Genomic DNA, 15,759 nt, shown 5'->3' with positions numbered 1-15,759 from the left:
CAGTCCTGTTAGAGTTTTATAAGTTTCCTGAGGGCACATTCATTTCAACCTTGGTTGAGCTCCAAACCCAAGATTTTAGTATCTAGATAAATTCACAAACAACCAAATGCTGTTGTCCAATTGAAAACCCTCGAGACCCAGACAGAATTCCTGCTTTCAGGATGTGCTCAAGCACTTGTGGGGGTGCTGGGGATAGAGGCAGGGTATTTTCAGCTTTGGTTTACGGAGTAAGAGATGCTTCGGCTTTGAGTGATGGTCAGGCAGGACTCTCTCTTCAGGCCTATACTGGAGTCCATCCTATTCCTCTGGTAGTCTACTGACCACGTGCACATCTAGTAGGCCATGTCCTCGAGGGCCTGGGTGGTGTAAGCTCCAGCAACATTGGAATCCCCAACGTGTCCAAGTCCCCGTGCAGACCAATCGACCCAATCTTTCAGAGCTCTAACCTGTCCATCTTGTATGTGCAAGACTCATTTACTGGCAGTCTAGGGTGTTCCAACCAGTTTACACACAGACATGGATTCAAACAAGTTAGGGGTCGGATTGTCAGGATCGCCAAAGGGGTAAAGGTTGAGTTTAAACGTTTGTAGGAAGCTGGTAGCAGGACAATTATTGGTTGTATGTGCAAGATAGCATGAGACACAGACGGACAGCCAAAGAGAGAGGAAAAGAGAGAGAGAGAGAGAGAGAAAGAGAGAAAGAGAGAGAGAGAAAGAGAGAGAGAGAGAGAGAGAGAGAGAGAGAAAGAGAGAGAGAGAAAGAGAGAGAGAGAAAGAGAGAGAGAGAGAGAAAGGAGAGAGCGAGAAAGAGAGAGAGAGAGCGAGAAAGAGAGAGCGAGAAAGAGAGAGCGAGAAGAAGAGAGCGAGAAAGAGAGAGCGAGAAAGAGAGAGCGAGAAAGAGAGAGCGAGAAGAAGAGAGCGAGAAAGAGAGAGCGAGAAAGAGAGAGCGAGAAGAGAGAGCGAGAAAGAGAGAGCGAGAGAGAAAGAGAGAGAGAGAAAGAGAGAGAGAGAAAGAGAGAGAGAGAAAGAGAGGAGAGAGAGAGAGAGAGAGAAAGAGAGAGAGAGAAAGAGAGAGAGAAAGAGAGAGAGAAAGAGAGAGAGAAAGAGAGAGAGAGAAAGAGAGAGAAAGAGAGAGAAAGAGAGAGAGAGAGAGAGAAAGAGGAGAGAGAGAAAGAGAGAGAGAGAGAGAGAGAGAGAAAGAGAAAGAATTTGGAAAGAATAGTGTATTTGGATTTCCAAAAGGCATTCGATAAGGTGCCACATAAAAGGTTACTGCACAAGATAAGAGCTCACGGTGTTGGGGGTAATATATTGTCATGGATAGAGGATTGGCTAACTAACAGAAAACAGAGAGTCGGGATAAATGGGTCATTTTACGGTTGGCAAACTGTAACTAGTGGGGTGCCACAGGGATCAGTGCTGGGGCCTCAACTATTTACAATCTATATTAATGACTTGGAAGAAGGGACCGAGTGTAAAGTAGCCAAATTTGCTGATGATACAAAGATAGGCGGGAAAGCAAGTTGTGAGGAGGACACAAGGGCAGGATTTTCATTGGGCCGTGGAGGCGGGATTGGAGCAGTGTGGGGGGTTAAAATCCTGAAATCGGGGGTCCCGACCCCATCCCGCCCTCAACCCGCCTCCATGCCAGTTTCAAAGGAGGCGGGTACCCACCCCGCACTGGGAGCCGCCTCCCGAGGCGGGAAGGGGATTAGTGCTAATTAACTGCCTGTTAACAGGTAGTTAACAGGCAGTTTTTAGCCTAATCCCTATTTTTAATGTTGAAGTGTGGGATTCCCAATGGCTCCAAACCACGCCAAGTTAGAGGAGGCGGACAGTCGGGCTGAAGGGCTTGGAGGGGTCGAGATGTCTGGTGTTCAGGTGAGTGATGGGTGCATGAGTGCAAAGGTAAGTGTGTTTGGTGTGTGTAAAGTGTTTAAAGAAGTTTTACATACCTTTACTTACCTTTACAGCCTTCCTTCCTTCAGGTCTCGGGAGTCCCTCATCTCACTGGCACAGAAAGCAGAATGGCTGCGAGCTGTCAAAAATTGCAGCATTCAGCTTTCTGTTCCGGGAGATCTCTAAATCATCCTGAGAATTAACTTAGAGTACAGGTTGTCAGTGTTTGACAGCTTCAAAGAGCTGTGAAACGCTGATATTTCATCTGTCAAAAGGTCTTGACAGATGAAATATCAATCTGTGATGTCACCTGTTGCCGGGTGGCCTTAATTGGCCTGCTGAGCCCGCTGGGCGGGCTCAACAAGGTCAATCAAGTCAAAAATCACGTGGGTTGGCTGGAACTCGATGGAGGCGGGACTACAACCCCGAAATTTGTAGTCCCGCCTCCTACCCGACGACTCAATGAAAATCCAGCCTAAAGAGTGGGCAAAAATTTGGCAGATGGAGTATAATGTGGGAAAAGGTGAGGTTATCCACTTTGGTAGGAAGAATAGAAAAGCAAAATATTATTTAAATGGAGAGAGACTACAGAACGCTGCGGTACAGAGGGATCTGGGGGTCCTCGTACATGAAACACAAAGTTAGCATGCAGTTACAGCAAGTAATTAGGAAGGCAAATGGAATGTTGGCCTTTATTGCAAAGGGGAATGGAGTATAAAAGTAGGGGAGTCTTGCTACAACTGTACAGGGTGTTGGTGAGACCACACCTGGAGTACTGCGTACAGTTTGGTCACCTTATTTAAGAAGGGAAATACTTGCATTGGAGGCAGTTCAGAGAAGGTTCACGAGGTTGATTCCAGAGATGAAGGGGTTGTCTTATGAGGGAAGGTAGAGCAGGTTGGGCCTATACTCATTGGAGTTTAGAAGAATGAGAGGTAATTTTATTGAAGCATAAGATTCTGAGGGGCTTGACAGGGTAGATGCTGAGAGGAGGTTTCCCCGCGTGGGTGAATCTAGAATGAGGGGGCATAATTTCAGGATAAGGGGTCACCCATTTAAGACAGAGATGAGGAGGAATTTCTTCTCTCGGAGGGTCGTGAGTCTTTGGAATTCTCGACCCAGAGAGCTGTGGAGGCTCAGTCAGTGAATATATTCAAGGTGAAGATAGAGATATTTGAGCAACAGGGGAGTCAAGGGTTATGGGGAATGGGCGGGAAAGTGGAGTAGAGGCCAAGATCAGATATAGAAACATAGAAGATAGGAGCAGGAGTAGGCCATTCGGCCCCTCGAGCCTGCTCCGCCATTCAATGCAATCATGGCTGATCATCCAAATTCAGTACCCGGTCCCTGCTTTCTCCCCATACCCCTTGATCCCTTTAGCCTTAAGAAATATATCCAACTCCTTCTTGAATATATTTAATGAATTGGCCTCTACTGCCCTGTGTGGCAGAAAATTCCACAGGTTCACCACTGAAGAAATTCCTCCTCATTTCTGTCCTAAATGGCTTACCCCTTATCCTTAGACTATGATCCCTGGTTCTGGACTCCCCAACCATTGGGAACATCCTTCCTGCATCGAGTCTGTCCAGTCCTGTCAGAATTTTAAGATCCCCTCTCATTCTTCTAAACTCCAGCGAGTACAAGCCCAATCGACCCAATCTCTCCTCATACGTCATTCCTGCCATCCCAGGTATCAGCCTGGTGAATCTTCGCTGAACTCCCTCCATGGCAAGAACATCCTTCCTCAGATAAGGCGACCAAAACTGCACACAATACTCAAGGTGTGGTCTCACCAGGCCCTGTACAACTGCAGCAAGACATCCTTGTTCCTGTATTCAAAGCCTCTCGCTACGATGGCCAACATACCATTTGCCTTCTTAACCGCCTGCTGCACCTGCATGTATACCTTCAGCAAGTGGTGCACAAGGACACCCAGGTCTTGTTGCACTTCCCCTTCTCCCAATCTATTGCCAGATAATAATCTGCCTTCCTGTTTTTGCCACCAAAGTGGATAACCTCACATTTATCCACGGTATATTGCATCTGCCATGCTTCTGCCCAATCACCCAACCTGTCCAAATCATACTGGAGTTTCTCGGCATCCTCCTCACAGCACACATGCCCACCCAGCTTTGTGTCATCTGCAAATTTGGAGATATTACATCTAGTTCCCTTGTTTAGATCATTAATATATATTGTGAATAGCTGGGGTCCAAGGACCGATCCCTACGGTACCCCACTAGTCACTGCCTGCCACTCGGAAAAAGACCCGTTCATTCCAACTCTTTGCTTTCTGTCTGCCAATCAGTTCTCTATCCAAGTCAATACCTTGCCCCCAATCCCATGTGCCTTAACTTTACACGCTAATCTCTTATGCGGGACCTTATCGAAAGCCTTCTGAAAGTCCAAATACACCACATCCACTGGTTCTCCCTTATCTATTTTACCAGATACATCCTCAAAAAATTCCAGTAGATTAGTCAAGCACGATTTACCTTTTGTAAATCCATGTTGACTTTGTCCGATCCTGTCACTGTTTTCCAAGTGCTCTGCTATTACATCCTTTATAATGGACTCTAGCATTTTCCCCACTACCGATGTCAGGCTTACCGGTCTATAATTCCCCGTTTTCTCCCTACCACCTTTTTTAAATAGTGGGGTAACATTAGCTACCCTCCAATCCATGGGTACTGTTCCAGATTCCATCACATGTTGGAAGATGATAAGGAAGTGGCCCTAGATGCATTGCTGAAGTACCCTAGGACGTAGATTATCAGGCCCATGGGATTTATCGGCCTTCAATCCCATCAATTTCCCGAACACCATTTCCCTGCAAATACTGATTTCTTTCAGTTCCTCCCTTTCATCAGACCCAATGTTCCCTGCCATCTCTGGGAGGTTATTTGTGTCCTCCTTTGTGAAGACAGAACCAAAATATGTATTTAAATTGGTCTGCCATTTCTTTGTTCCCCATTATAAATTCCCTTGATTCTGACTGCAAGGGACCTACGCTTGACTTCACCAACCTTTTTCTCTTCACATATCTATAAAAGCTTTTACAGTCAGTTTTCATGTTCCCTGCAAGCTTACTCTCATATTCTATTTTCCCCTTCTTAATTAATCCCTTTGTCCTCCTTTGTTGAATCCTAAACTGCTCCCAATCCTCAGATCAGCCATGATCGTATTGAATGGCGGAGCAGGCTCGAGGGGCTGAATAGACGACTCCTGCCCCTATTTCTTATGTTCTTATGAAAGAGAGAGTGCGAGAGCGCGAGCGAAAGAGAGGGAGCAAAAGAGATTGAAAGAGCGACAGAGAGCAAGAGAGAAAAGACACACACTTAAAAAAAGGTAAGAAAGGAACAAATGGAATGCCCTTTGGTACTTTGTTGCTGGAACTCATCAGTTGTCTGTTCTACCTGCACGGTGTCAGTAGATGTCGGAGCGGATTGTCCCACTCCTGTCTCAGCTGTCAGGAGTGGTTTGTAGAAACCAATTTGCACATTGGGTGAAGGAGTTGCTGCTGTCACCGGGATCACTGCGGTACCTGATCGAGGGGTTTCGAGAAATGGCTACTTGTGAGGAGACCTGTCAGGCAGCTGCCAGAAACTAAATTAAACAAACAGCAATTACGTTTAAAGAGGACGTGCCGACTTTATTGAAGTGTCTCGGGATGACTGGTGTGTTGACACTGCTGGGGAGGTGGGAGCAGGACGTTCCCCTTCAGTCCAAAGACACATGAGGGGGGGAGAAAAAAAAGAGGGGAGGGGGAGAAGGGGGGGGGAAAGAGGGGGGGCAGGCAAAGAGAGAGTGAACCAACTTCATTTACATAGTCCCTTAAGTCCTTATGACATTCCAAACTGCATCCCAGCCAATAGATTAGTTTTGAAGAGTAGCCGCTGCTGTTTTGTAGGCAAACATGACCGCCAATTTGTGCATAGCAAGGTCCCACAAACAGCAAATGAATGAATGATGGTGTTGGTTGGGGGACGGATGTTGGCCAGGACGCTGGGAGAGCATCTGCTCTTCTTTGAATAGAGCCATGGGATCCTTTGTGTGCGAGTTATCGGAGAGAGCCTCGGTTTACCATATGAAAGACAGCACCTCCGACACTGCAGCACTCCCTCAGTACTGCCCCTCCGACTGTGCAGCGCTCCCTCAGTACTGCCCCTCCGACACTGCAGCGCTCCGTCAGTACTGCCCCTCCGACAGTGCGGCGCTCCCCCAGTACTGTTCCTCCGACAGTGCAGCGCTCCCTCAGTACTGCCCCTCCGACAGTGCAGCACTCCCTCAGTACTGCCCCTCCGACACTGCAGCGCTCCCTCAGTACTGCCCCTCCGACAGTGCGGCACTCCCTCAGTACTGCCCCTCCGACAGTGCAGCGCTCCGTCAGTACTGCCCCTCCGACAGTGCGGCACTCCCTCAGTACTGCCCCTCCGACAGTGCAGCGCTCCGTCAGTGCAGCGCTCTGTCAGTACTGCCCCTCCGACAGTGCAGCGCTCCGTCAGTACTGCCCCTCCGACAGTGCCTCAGTACTATGAAAACAGTTTGATGTATAGTTATATAAAGAAATTTAACTAGCATTACTATTACATCTAGAATAACACATAACGTGTGATTACACAATCACAGACAGGATTATAAATTCAGGCAGTTTGTGACAACTCGGGGATGGAAGGAGGAGATTACCAATCGACAAACACTCCTACAGACTTTAAAATATAACTTGTGGACTGGCAGAGGGGGATAATTCCATTTGATTTTTATCTTTTTGCTGATGGGATGTGTCAGTCAGCCAGGCCAGCTGATCTGTGCCGCGTCCTCACTGACTGAGTCACGACTGTGACTGTCACCAGCAGTTTGAATTATCAACCAGACAATTAGAAGTTCAGCAATGGACAGGATACAAGGGCAAAGCTCAGCCTCTGACGCCAGTGAGAGAGAAAAGAGAGAGAAAGAAAGGAGAGAGAGAGAGAGGCAGAGTGAGAGAGAGAGAGAGGCAGAGTGAGAGAGAGAGAGGCAGAGTGAGAGAGAGAGAGGCAGAGTGAGAGAGAGAGAGGCAGAGTGAGAGAGAGAGAGGCAGAGTGAGAGAGAGAGAGGCAGAGTGAGAGAGAGAGAGGCAGAGTGAGAGAGAGAGAGGCAGAGTGAGAGAGAGAGAGGCAGAGTGAGAGAGAGAGAGGCAGAGTGAGAGAGAGAGAGGCAGAGTGAGAGAGAGAGAGGCAGAGTGAGAGAGAGAGAGGCAGAGTGAGAGAGAGAGAGGCAGAGTGAGAGAGAGAGAGGCAGAGTGAGAGAGAGAGAGACAGAGTGAGAGAGAGAGAGACAGAGAGAGACAGAGTGAGAGAGAGACAGAGTGAGAGAGAGAGAGAGAGAGAGAGAGACAGAGAGAGAGAGACAGAGTGAGAGAGAGACAGAGTGAGAGAGAGAGACAGAGTGAGAGAGAGAGACAGAGTGAGAGAGAGAGACAGAGTGAGAGAGAGAGACAGAGTGAGAGAGAGAGACAGAGTGAGAGAGAGAGACAGAGTGAGAGAGAGAGAGAGACAGAGTGAGAGAGAGAGAGAGACAGAGTGAGAGAGAGAGAGACAGAGTGAGAGAGAGAGAGACAGAGTGAGAGAGAGAGAGAGACAGAGTGAGAGAGAGAGAGAGACAGAGTGAGAGAGAGAGAAAGACAGAGTGAGAGAGAGAGAAAGACAGAGTGAGAGAGAGAGAGAAAGACAGAGTGAGAGAGAGAGAGAGAAAGACAGAGTGAGAGAGAGAGAGAGAGAGAGAGAGAGAGAGAGAGAGAGAGAGAGAGAAAAGGGGGAAGAGAAAGAAAGAGAGAGAACATAGGAACAGAAGATGTAGGAGCCGGAGTCGGCCATTCGGCCCCTCGAGCCTGCTCCGCCATTCAATGAGATCATGGCTGATCTGATCTTGGCCTCAACTCCACTCCCGCACTATCCCCATACCCCTCGAGTCCTCTTTAGCTCAAATATCTGTCTCTCTGCTTAAATATATTCACTGACTCCGCCGCCACAGCTCTCTGGGGAAGAGAATTCCAAAGATTCACGGCCCTCCGAGAAGAAATTCCTCATTTCCGTTTTAAATGGGCGACCCCCTTATTCTGAAACTATGCCCCCTAGTTCTAGATTCCCCCACGAGGGGAAACAACCTCTCAGCATCAACCCTGTCAATCCCCTTCAGAATCTTATATGTTTCAATAAGATCACCTCGCATTCTCCTAAACTCCAATGAGTATAGGCCCAACCTGCTCAACCTTTCCTCATAAGACGACCCCATCATCTCAGGAATCAACCTCGTGAACCTTCTCTGCACTGCCTCCAATGCAAGTATATCCCTCCTTAAATAAATAAGGGAGAGAGAAAGAAAAAAGGGAGAGAGGGAGAAATGGGAGGGCGAAAGAAAAAGGGAAAATCAGAATCAGAACGGTTACAGCACAGAAGGTGGCCGTTCGGCCCGTTGAGCCCGTGCCAGCTCTCAGCGAGTCCCACTCCCCCGCCCTTTCCCCGTAGCCCTGCAAATTTTTATAGAATCGAGGGAGAGAAAGAAAGAAAAAGATCTTTCTCCTCCAGTCTCCAACCCTTTGTGCGTGTTGAGATCCCATTGCACAGGATACCACAGACAAGGAGTGAGAGAGATAAATCAAGCAACACGTCCCATTTCAGTTCCCTCAGTTTAACCCTCATTCCCATTCCGGATTACTTTCAAGGAGCGGGTTTGGGTGGGTGTGACCTCTAGTGGAGGTCAGGGGACACTGCGACAAGCGGTCTTGGGCTTCACCTGCTGGCTCTAATTCCATCACCACAGGGTATCGCCAAGCTCGCGTTAACTTGGTTGAAGTCACCCATTATCTTCACGCTCCCTTTTTATCTCACGCTGTCCTGTTCCCCCATTTGCTCTTTCGTTCCCGAACTTCCAAACGAACAAATAGAGCTGCCAATCCTCCCTTCCCATCATCTCCACCTTTGCCAAACAATCCCGATCCCTGTACACTGAATTCACCCCCACTTCCTGGGGTCACAATCCCAATATCACTATTCACCACCACCCCCACCCCCCCCGACTCCATGCGTTCCCAACTCCAGTTTTATTTCCAATTTTCAGGAAAAGAAAGCTCATCGTGTTCTTAACTTCTCGTTTACATTTTTGAGGTTTTTTTTTAAGTCATTGATTGATTTATTTTCTACTTTAACTGCCTCTTCTACATCTCTCTGCCTGACCTGACAGCTCCTCCGATCCACTGTTAAAGTCAGATTCCCTCGACTGCAGCAGCCTTACCTCCTCTGTACTGTTCACCAGTCTTTGTTCCTGCCCGGTTTGGATGCAGTTTCTCTCGGCTCCTCTATGCAGATTTGCCTCCAACACAATTCATTAATAAACCTACTCTGCCCGACACTTACTCAGGCTCCTGGAATTCTACTCGGGACTTCCTGCCTCTATCAATCGATGGCAATAACTCAACTTCATGGCCAGGAGAGGAACGGAACAGTCGAGTCTGGATGAGGCCAAGGCATGGATCGGGGCATCAGAATTAGGAGCAGGAGTCGGCCATTCGGCCCCTTGAGCCTGCTCCGCCATTCAATAAGATCATGGCTGATCATCGACCCGCCCGACCCACTATGTCCCTCAATTCTCCAGGAGTCCAAAAATCCAACCACCTAAAAGGTTTTCAATGGCAGCTGGACAGAGGTGGGGCCGGAGGGCAAGGGCGATCTTTGCGCGGGAGAAGTCAAGAGGAGATGAGGTTGGAAACGAAGCTCAGAATCGAACACCGGGGCCGTGAACAGTCCTGTTCACCAGCAGGGCACCGTCTCAGGCTGGTGGGGAGGGGGGGTGGGCGGGGGAGCGGGGAAAGGAGAGAGATCGGGGCTGTGTGTGAGGATACGGAGTTTGTGCTCGGGGTTGAAGGTGAAGATGGTGGCTTTAGTCTGCCCAGTGTGTAGCTGGAGGAAGTTACAACCCACCCAAGACTCAGTGTGAAGGTTCACAAGTGACTGAAATTCAAATCAGGCGAGGTACTGGAGAGTACCCAGGGGCCATAGAACGTTACCCGGGAGAAAACTGGAGAGAAACAGAATATTTGTGACCTGCCCGGCATAATGTCCATCCAGCACAGGATCTGGTGAGGGGACAACCTTCAGCTCGGTATAACTGGAGCAACACTGCCACCTGCTGGTGATAACCATACTGCCAGATTAAAAACACAGCTCACCGCTCAACACATTCGAGGCACTGTACTTTTACAACAGTACAAATAAACTATTCTCATCATTTAGTGAATGAGCTTCTGACCATGCATCAAACGTATTTAATACTACAGAACTACGAGCTGCCACAGAAAGTAGATTTAAAGGTTTACAGCACAGAAACAGGCCATTTGGCCCAACTGCTCCACACGAGCCTCCTCCCACGCTACTCATCTAACCTCATTAATACATCCTGCTCTTCCTTTCTCCCTCATGTGCTTATCCAGCTTCCCCTTAAATGAATCTGTGCTATTCGCCTCAACCACTCCCTGTGGTAGCGAGTTCCACATTCTCAGCACTCGCTGGGTAGAGAAGTTTCTCCTGAATTCCCTATTGGATTTATTAGTGACTGTCTTATATTTATGGAAGTCAGATGTCCCCCAAGTAAATTCCAGCAAGACTGAGCCCATCACTTCTGGTCCTTCCCAGAAACTCTGTGCCCTCTCATCCCAGTTCCATCCCTTGGCTTGGCCTGGCCTGGCTGCTCACTCAGACTAAAATCTCACCATGGAGTTCTTCCAGTCCTTTATATTCCCCTGTTACGGGACTGCAACATAAATTAAAAGTAGTCTTTACATTTTGATACTGGAGAGAAATGGGGAGTGTGAGACGGTGATCTCGGAGATGACCCAAGACTGGAGTTTTTTTTTTTAATTTGTTCCTGGGATGTGGGCGTCGCGGGCAAGGCCAGCATTTATTGCCCATTGCCTTGAGAAGGTGGTGGTGCGCCGCCTTCTTGAACCGCTGCAGTCCGTGTGGTGAAGGTGCTCCCACAGTGCTGTTAGGGAGGGAGTGCCAGAATTTTGACCCAGCGACGATGAAGGAACGGCCGATATACTTCCAAGTCAGGATGGTATGCGACTTGGAGGAGAACCTGGAGGTGATGGTGTTCCCATGCGCCCGCTGCCCTTCTAGGTGGTAGAGGTCGCGGGTTTGGGAGGTGCGGTCTTGCTGGGTGAGGGGAGGTGGGAGACTCAGAGGTCTGAAACAGTGTAAAACACTGGGTGGGAGAGATTAACAGGGCTTACCAGAGTGATCCAGCACACAGATCACTGGTGGAGATTGGAGCTGGGAAAGGGGAAAAAACCCAATGAGTATCTGAGACGAGTAATCGCCATTCTACGGAGAAGCCTCAAGCTGAAACAGAATCATACAGCACAGGCCGCCGCCATTTGGCCCATCTTCCCTGTGCCGGCTCTTTGAAAGGGCTATCCGATTAGTCCCACTCCTCTCTCCCCACCCCTCTTTCCCCAAAGTCTTGCAATGTATTTATCCAATTTCCTTTTGAAAGTTATTGAATCTGGTTCCACGGCCCTTTCAGGCAGCGCATTCCAGATCATCACAACTCGGTGTAAATTTTTTTTTAATTATCCCCTTGGAGTTATTGCCAATGATCTTAAATCTGTTGATGGATTTAATAAAATAAAATAAATGGGTGGTTACAGAGAAAATCCTCTAAACAAAGGCCAAAAGCCAGAGTGCAGGATGGATGCCGCGCGTCACTTGAAGACTGTGAGCGAGACCCGCGGCAATGCGTTCCGCTCTAATCTCTTACCGTGTTCTTGGGGTTGGCCAGATTAATCCTCAGGATCCCCATGCCTTGGAGCACAAACTTCATCGAGCTCAGGAGATTGTCCAGAACAGCAGGCTAAAGGGAGGAAGAGGAGGATAACACCCACTGATTAGCGGAGACGCAATATCAAAAGATGCTAGAACAAGAGAGGGAGCAATGACAATGTGCATTGATGTAGAGCATTAAACACAGTAAAAAAACACTCCAAGGCACTTCACAGGAATGATTATCAAACATAATTGGGCACGGAGCCACGCAGAGGGGTTAGGAGAGATGACCAAAGAGGGAGGTTTTAAGAAGCATCTTAAAGGGAGAGAGAGAGAGAGAGAGAGAGAGAGGCGGAGAGGTTTTGGGAGGGAATTTCAGAGCTTAGGGCCTCGGCAACAGAAGGCACGACCGCCAATGCTGAAGCGATTAAAATCAAGGATGCGCAAGAGGTCAGAATTGGAGGAGCGCAGAGATCTGGGAGAGTTGTAGGGGCTGAACAGGTTACAAAACTGGTGGAACAACTTAGAACAGTGGTCAGGAGTATCTGGTCATGCAGAGCAAGCCTGCATGAGTGGCCTTCCAGCTGAACAATGGAGGCAAAGACCTCAGACTTGTTCACGAGCCAATTAGATGACAGAATAAGGGAAACGTGGGCTGAAGGTGGGCCGAATGGCCTTTCCCAACCCCAACAATCCCGTGGAACGCCTATTTGATTAGAACTGTATTTACCTTGAAACTGCCTGGCGGAATCGGCATTTCGACAGAGAAATGAAAAAGGAGAGGGATCAGAGGATTCAAATGACTCCCTTGTCCCAAGTGTTCAGCGAGTTCGGTGGGTCTTGGGTAGAGTGTGCGGTGGGGAGGAGCTGGGAGTGCAGCACGCTGGAGCGCTGGCACACTGTGCCATGGCCCAGGGACTGTGCCCAGACTGCAAGGCTGTCAGAGGGGAGGAGAGTGCGGGGGGGGGCTGCCAATCACCCTCAGAGAAATCACCAGATCTTTCATTATATATCTAATATTTAAAAAAAATACAAACAGTGGTTTGTGTCAACTTTTCCCCATTCTAATTTCCTATGCCCACATTTATACTGGGAATTGCCAGTGTTAAGTTGTCACGTTGTAATGACCTCCTCCTGCCAGTGGTGGCACTGCAGTGCCTCATAGAATGATACAGCACAGAAGGAGGCCATTCGGCCCATCGTACCTGTGCCGGCCCTTGGGTAGAGCTATCCAACTGGTCCCACTCCCCCTGCTCTTTCCCCGTAGCCCTGCAGATTTTTGCTTTTCAAGTATATATCCAATTCCCTTTTGAAAGTTACTATTGAATCTGCTTCCACCGCCCTTTCAGGCAGCGCATTCCAGATCATCATAACGCACTGCGTAAATTTTTTTTAATCATCGCCCCTCTGGTTCTTTTGCATCTCCCAACTCGTCAACACAGAATTTCTTACACTTCAAGCAACTCTGTTTCTCTGCTACTGAGGCCCCGTCTGCTCTCTTAGGCGGACGTAAAAGATCCCGCGGCACTATTTCGAAGAGGAGCAGGGGAGTTATCCCCGGTGTCCTGGTCAATATTTATCCCTCAATCAACATAACAAAATCAGATTATCTCGTCATTATCACATTGCTGTTTGTGGGAGCTTGCTGTGCGCAAATTGGCTGCCGCGTTTCCCACATTACAACAGTGACTCCACTTCAAAAAGTACTTCATTGGCTGTAAAGCACTTTGGGACATCCTGAGGTTGTGAAAGGCGCTAAATAGGGTTGCAAAATTCTGGGAATTTTTAAAAAGAGGAAACTTTCCATGGGAATTTTGAGTTTTTTTGCACACTGATGGTTTTTGTCTCTGACCCTTATATTATCTTTGACATCAAAATAGACATACTGTTCCATACAAATAAAAACAGGCTTTCAAAACTTTATTTAGGTTATAATTTTGAACTTTATTGAACCCCCACAAAAAAGACCCATCTAAAATAAAATAAGAGCGTCAGCTTATTTAGCCTGTAATTTGTCCTTACTTTGTCCCTTTGAGTCTTCTACTCCTCATTGCTCCTCCTGATTCTCTGACTCTGACGTGTCTATTTCCTCCTCTGTGTCAGTGTCTAGCTGTGTGGTGGACACTTCTGTATCTGGCTCAATAAGTTGTAGGTTCGCCCGGATAGCCACCAGTTTCTCCACTCTCTTGTTAGTCAGCCTGTTGCGCACCTTTGTATGCGTATTCCCAAAAAGTGACCAGTTTCGTTCAGAGGCCGCTGATGAAGGTGGGATTTGGAGTATCACCGATGCAATAGGTGACAGGGCCTCACATGCACAAAGTCCCTTCCACCAGGTATGTGCACTGATATGCTTGCATGATTCCCATATCCCATCCCCATTCCAAAGACCTTGCTTGGTAGAGAACTTTGCCAGACTTCCCAGAACTTTGCCCACATCCAGATTGAGATGGTGTGAGAGGGTAGAAATCACACTAAGCGCTGTTGATCTGTTCTCCAGAAAGTATTGGTCTCCCAACATGCTTTGGGTCCAGCATGTATGCTGCAGCATGAATCGGCTTGACACAAAATTCTTGACGCGCCTGTATGAATTGAACAATTGCCTTCTCCTCTGCTTTGAGCAGCAGGGATGTGGGTAGGGCAATGCTGATTTGTTCTTTTAAAATCAGTAAAAAGCCTGAGAACATCTGACAAGACAGCGTCATCTCCTTCAATCTGAGCAATTGCAGATGCTACTGGTGAGAGTAGTTTAAGGCTGCTAACCACTCTCTCCCAAAACACATCATCCAGCAGTATTTTCTTGATGGTGGTTTCCATATCCCCAGACTAGGATATTGCCATTTCTTGCAGCGACTCCTTACCCTCCAGAAGGCTGTTGTACATTATGACAACACCACCCCATCTAGTGTTGTTGGGCAGCTTCAGTGTGGTGTTCTTGTTCTTTGTCATTTGCTTGGAGTTGTAGGTTGCTGCAACTACCTGTTTTCCCCTGACATACTTAACAACTTGCTTGGCTCTCTTGTACAGTGCTTCCATGGTTCTCAAACCCATGATGTCCTTGAGGAGCAGGTTAAGCCCATGAGCTGCGCACCCAATAGACGTAATATGAGGGTAGGTCTCCTCCACTTGAGCCCAAGCAGCCTTCATATTCGCAGCATTGTCAGTAACTACTGCAAAGACCTTTTGTGATCCAAGATTGTTGATGACCGCTTTCAGCTCATCAGCAATGTATGTGCCTGTGTGTCTGTTGTCCTTCGTGTCTGTGCTCTTGAAGAACACTGGGAGAGGAGTGGAGACGATGTAGTTTATGATGCCCTCCCCTCGTACATTTGACCACTCATCTGAGATAACTGCAACACAGTCTGCCATCGCTATCGTTTCTTTGAGCTTTCCTTGGACTCTGTTATACTCAGCCTCCAGCAAATAAGTAGACAAAGCATGTCTGGTGGGAGGACAGTATGCAGGGCGAATAACATTGAAAAATCTCTTCCAGTACACATTGGCTGTGAGCATGAGGGGTGAGCCTGTTGCATATGCAGCTCGAGCAAGGCACTCATCTGCATTCTTCTGGCTATGGTTATCCATTGTATCAAAGAACCTTCCAAGTGGGCCAGGAGTTGCTGATGATAAGGAGCCTGATGCTGAATGAGAACCATCATCTTCTTGAATGGAAGCAGAGGAACTCTGGGCTGACTGCTGTGAGCTTTGAGTGAAGTTGTTGCATTTGGATAAATGCTGCTGCATCTTTGTGGCATTCTTTACATATGGCTTTCTACAGTGTTTGCACATGTACACAGTCTTTCCATCTTTAATGCCTGGGGTAAAATGCTTCCACACATCCGACGGTAAACGTGGCATTGTTCTATGCAGAGAAATAAAGGGCATTCATCTCTGTGTCGAACTGCAGTCGATCAGCACGATTGCAACAGGGTGAGTACATTTTTGCTGATGCTCCATGTGATGGAAGCATGACCTGTACACACACGACGCTACATCACCAATAGTGTATTATTTTGTATATTTTAAATTGAAGGACAACAGAGTTCAACAGGTAACTGGTTTAT

The 15,759-nt window shown here is 47.9% G+C and overlaps 1 protein-coding gene across 1 annotated transcript in view; it reads right to left on the bottom strand.

The window, feature by feature from the left end:
- Positions 1-15,759, bottom strand: part of gnav1 (guanine nucleotide binding protein (G protein) alpha v1) — a 147,008-nt gene that overhangs the window by 83,229 nt on the left and 48,020 nt on the right. Inside the window, exon 3 of the mRNA XM_085963850.1 lies at positions 11,694-11,786. Coding sequence (XP_085819976.1) covers positions 11,694-11,786 — 93 coding nt within the window. The remainder of the gene's footprint in view (positions 1-11,693; positions 11,787-15,759) is intronic.

Source organism: Somniosus microcephalus, chromosome 21 (assembly GCF_052327205.1).
Source record: "Somniosus microcephalus isolate GS21.2 chromosome 21, FLI_Smic_1.0, whole genome shotgun sequence".
Taxonomy (NCBI): Eukaryota; Metazoa; Chordata; class Chondrichthyes; order Squaliformes; family Somniosidae; genus Somniosus; species Somniosus microcephalus.
The sequence above is the reverse complement of the archived record's forward strand: the minus strand, read 5'-3'. Positions and strand labels throughout refer to the sequence as shown.